At 33.7% G+C, this 2,854-nt stretch overlaps 1 protein-coding gene across 1 annotated transcript in view; it reads left to right on the forward strand.

Annotated features, from left to right (window-relative positions):
• Window positions 1-2,339: 2,339 nt before the first annotated feature.
• LOC107094540 (adhesion G-protein coupled receptor G2-like) overlaps window positions 2,340-2,854 on the forward strand; it is a 12,654-nt gene continuing 12,139 nt past the window's right edge. The window contains exons 1-2 of the mRNA XM_015390224.1: window positions 2,340-2,388; window positions 2,640-2,720. Coding sequence (XP_015245710.1) covers window positions 2,340-2,388; window positions 2,640-2,720 — 130 coding nt within the window. The remainder of the gene's footprint in view (window positions 2,389-2,639; window positions 2,721-2,854) is intronic.

A 2,854-nucleotide genomic window follows, 5' to 3' on the forward strand; every position in this document is an offset into this window, starting at 1 on the left:
AGTTTAAATGAATTTTTCCTTGGCATAAGGTGCACCTCTGTTAAAAAATGTTCTTAGGATCGATCCCAGGATCGATACTATCGATACCAACGCTGGTATTTATATTGAACAATATTCGTTTAACAAGATCGATACTTTTTATCCTCTCTCGCGCGCGCTGACTGCTGCGGAGTCACCAGTTTCCCCATATGTGTAACAGCACTTTGCTCCCCCTCCCCTCTCCTACAGTCACATGGCTCAGCGGCGCCAGCCAATCAGCGCGCAGGCTTAGCTTGGCCTGCCCACTCAGCACTACGTCACACAGACAACCGCGCTGCCGGTTGCTGGGTGAGTGCTCAACTGTTTACAGTATTTGTTGTAGTGTGCTAATTTTGTTTTGTCAGAAGATTTTGTTTTAAAATGCTTTCTAATTTTGTTTTGTTCATGTTCCATTGTTCAATTGTTCCATTGTTCAATTGTTCCATTGTTAAATTGTAATAAAGTAAAAATCACAAAAACACCAAAAGCTCAACAGTTTCATGATACATCAAGCTTAAATGTAAAAAGTATCGGTATCGGTATCGATATCGGCGATACTGACCCAGTATTTACTTGGTATCGGATCGATTAAAAAATCCCGGTATCGCCCACCTCTAGTAAGAACATTGATGTGTGTTACATATTTATGTTAGAGGATTTTTGCTGTTGAAAGGTTTAACATGTAATTAGTTAAAAAATGTAAAGTTATTTTATGGAATCCAGGCCTATAGTGGCCAGTCCCAGGATGAACTGAATGTTCAAACATATAGTCTATGATTGCCTCAGCTATTTGAAAGTTTTCTTTTTTTAGAGCTATATTATTCCACTCCCTCTTTTCCTGTTTAGTGTGTGAACATTTTCCAAATAATCTTGTATTAACAAGGTTATTCTGGCAGGGTGCACTGATTGATGGGCTAGCTTATTGATCTGACCCCGTTTTAAATGAAAAACCTTTCTTATCTACCTCTGCAAATATCTAAAAAAATATATATATATATATATCAGCCACTTTTAATGCTGAAACCTTTTTTTTTCATATTCATAAGTTTTTGTCTCAGTTGCAGTTTAAAAGAAGTTATTTTTTCATTTGAGGTATTGCTAAATAGTTTTTGTTATGGTGCAGGCAGTGTCTTCTGAACTAAGCTTTATATTCTTTAAACTGAACAGAAAACGTTGAGGCTGTGGTGGTTAACACTGAAGCTTGCAATACCTTCTCAAACGATTGGAGTCCTGGTAAGAGCACAAATAAAATTATTTAAATGTACTAAATTTATCTAAATCTTTTTTGTTACATAAAACAGAAAAGTTTCACATTGTTAGTTTGGTTACTTATTTTTGTTTTATATTAATGTTAATGTACGTTAAACTCGTGCTATAGACCATTAGAGAGTTACTCTGGGGAAACACATATTCAACCCTCCAACATAGTGCTGTCAAAATGACAAATCACTTTTTAAGCAGACAGTCTCTCCTTCATCCTTTTAATGCTGTCCTGATTAACTTCTGGTCGGCTTTTATTAAAGTTATTTAAAGTTTTTATCAAAATTATGGTCGCTTTATTACTATTTTAGTTCCAACATGGTCACTACCAGTAAGGAATTGCCAGAAAATAAGTTTAAGCAGACAATATGTTGAAGGATGATGTATATTAGGCGACTTTATATGTTTTTCTCTTGTCCTCTTCATACTTTACAAAAGTAGATATGAAATTGATCTGTTTGTCTGGTAAAGTGTCTTAAAATTACATATTTTGTGCAGGTTTGGAAAATCTGAATGGGACTGCTTCTTATCTGTTACAGCTGATCATTAATGCAACCATTTTTGATACTGGTAAGAATGCCAACATTTGCAAAAATTTCTTATTGTCTATATCTTAATAATTTATCAATACCTTTCCTGAAGTAACTGAGTATTCATATTACATTTCACACAGTTTGTTGTTAAGCTGAAAAACAAGTTGTGGATTATTTTCATGTTAACTGATTTGTGGATGTTTTCAACTCTTCTATACAGATTCAGCCTATTTCATTTGTTTGGTAACTTTTGTTGAAAACTAAAAAACATTTTTTTTTTATCAGAGGGAAAACAATGCTTGATATTCCTTCAGAAAAACGAAACTAGACAAGGTAGGTTACGCTTAAAAAGTTACACCTAGAAATTATATCTTGTCACAAAGCCTCCATCATAAATGTAAATAATGAAGTTAAATGTTTTTTTTATTCTAATTTGCAGAAATATTTTGGAATGAGTGGCCACAAGTTAAAGAAAATGATGATCTCCTCCTTTACATTCCAAAACGTCATGTTTGGAGCTATGTTTCTATGCACCCTATGCACGTCTTTGGAGGAAAACACTGCTTGAATTCATCAGGTAAACACTGTGCCTCTTCGATTTAAAAGATACCATTTTCTTTTTTCTTAAATAGTACTTTATTTTTCAGTGTGCGAAAGAAACTCCTAACAATGACCTTAACCGACTTTTAAAATCCAGTTTTTAGATAACACAAAGTAGCTAAAAGGTTGCTAAAGGATTAAAGAGATTTCATCTTAAAAAATTGCTGGCTAATTCTGTGTTTGCTTTTATCTGTTTGTTTTTTTTTTTGTAATGCCTAATCTGATTAGAATCCTGTAAAAGTGGAACATCGGTGCCAACAACATGTAGAGATTCGCATAAATTCCAAGAAAAGGAATGCAGAGACCAAGGTAAGCATCACTGAGATCAGAGTAATAACTGGATTCAGCATTATATCAACAGGTTCAACTTCAATTCATTATTAGCTTCTTTTTTTTTGCGTGATGGTTATAGCAATTTAATAATATTGATTTATTAGAATCAA

Source organism: Cyprinodon variegatus, unplaced genomic scaffold, assembly GCF_000732505.1.
Source record: "Cyprinodon variegatus isolate N-32 unplaced genomic scaffold, C_variegatus-1.0 Scaffold489, whole genome shotgun sequence".
NCBI lineage: Eukaryota > Metazoa > Chordata > Actinopteri > Cyprinodontiformes > Cyprinodontidae > Cyprinodon > Cyprinodon variegatus.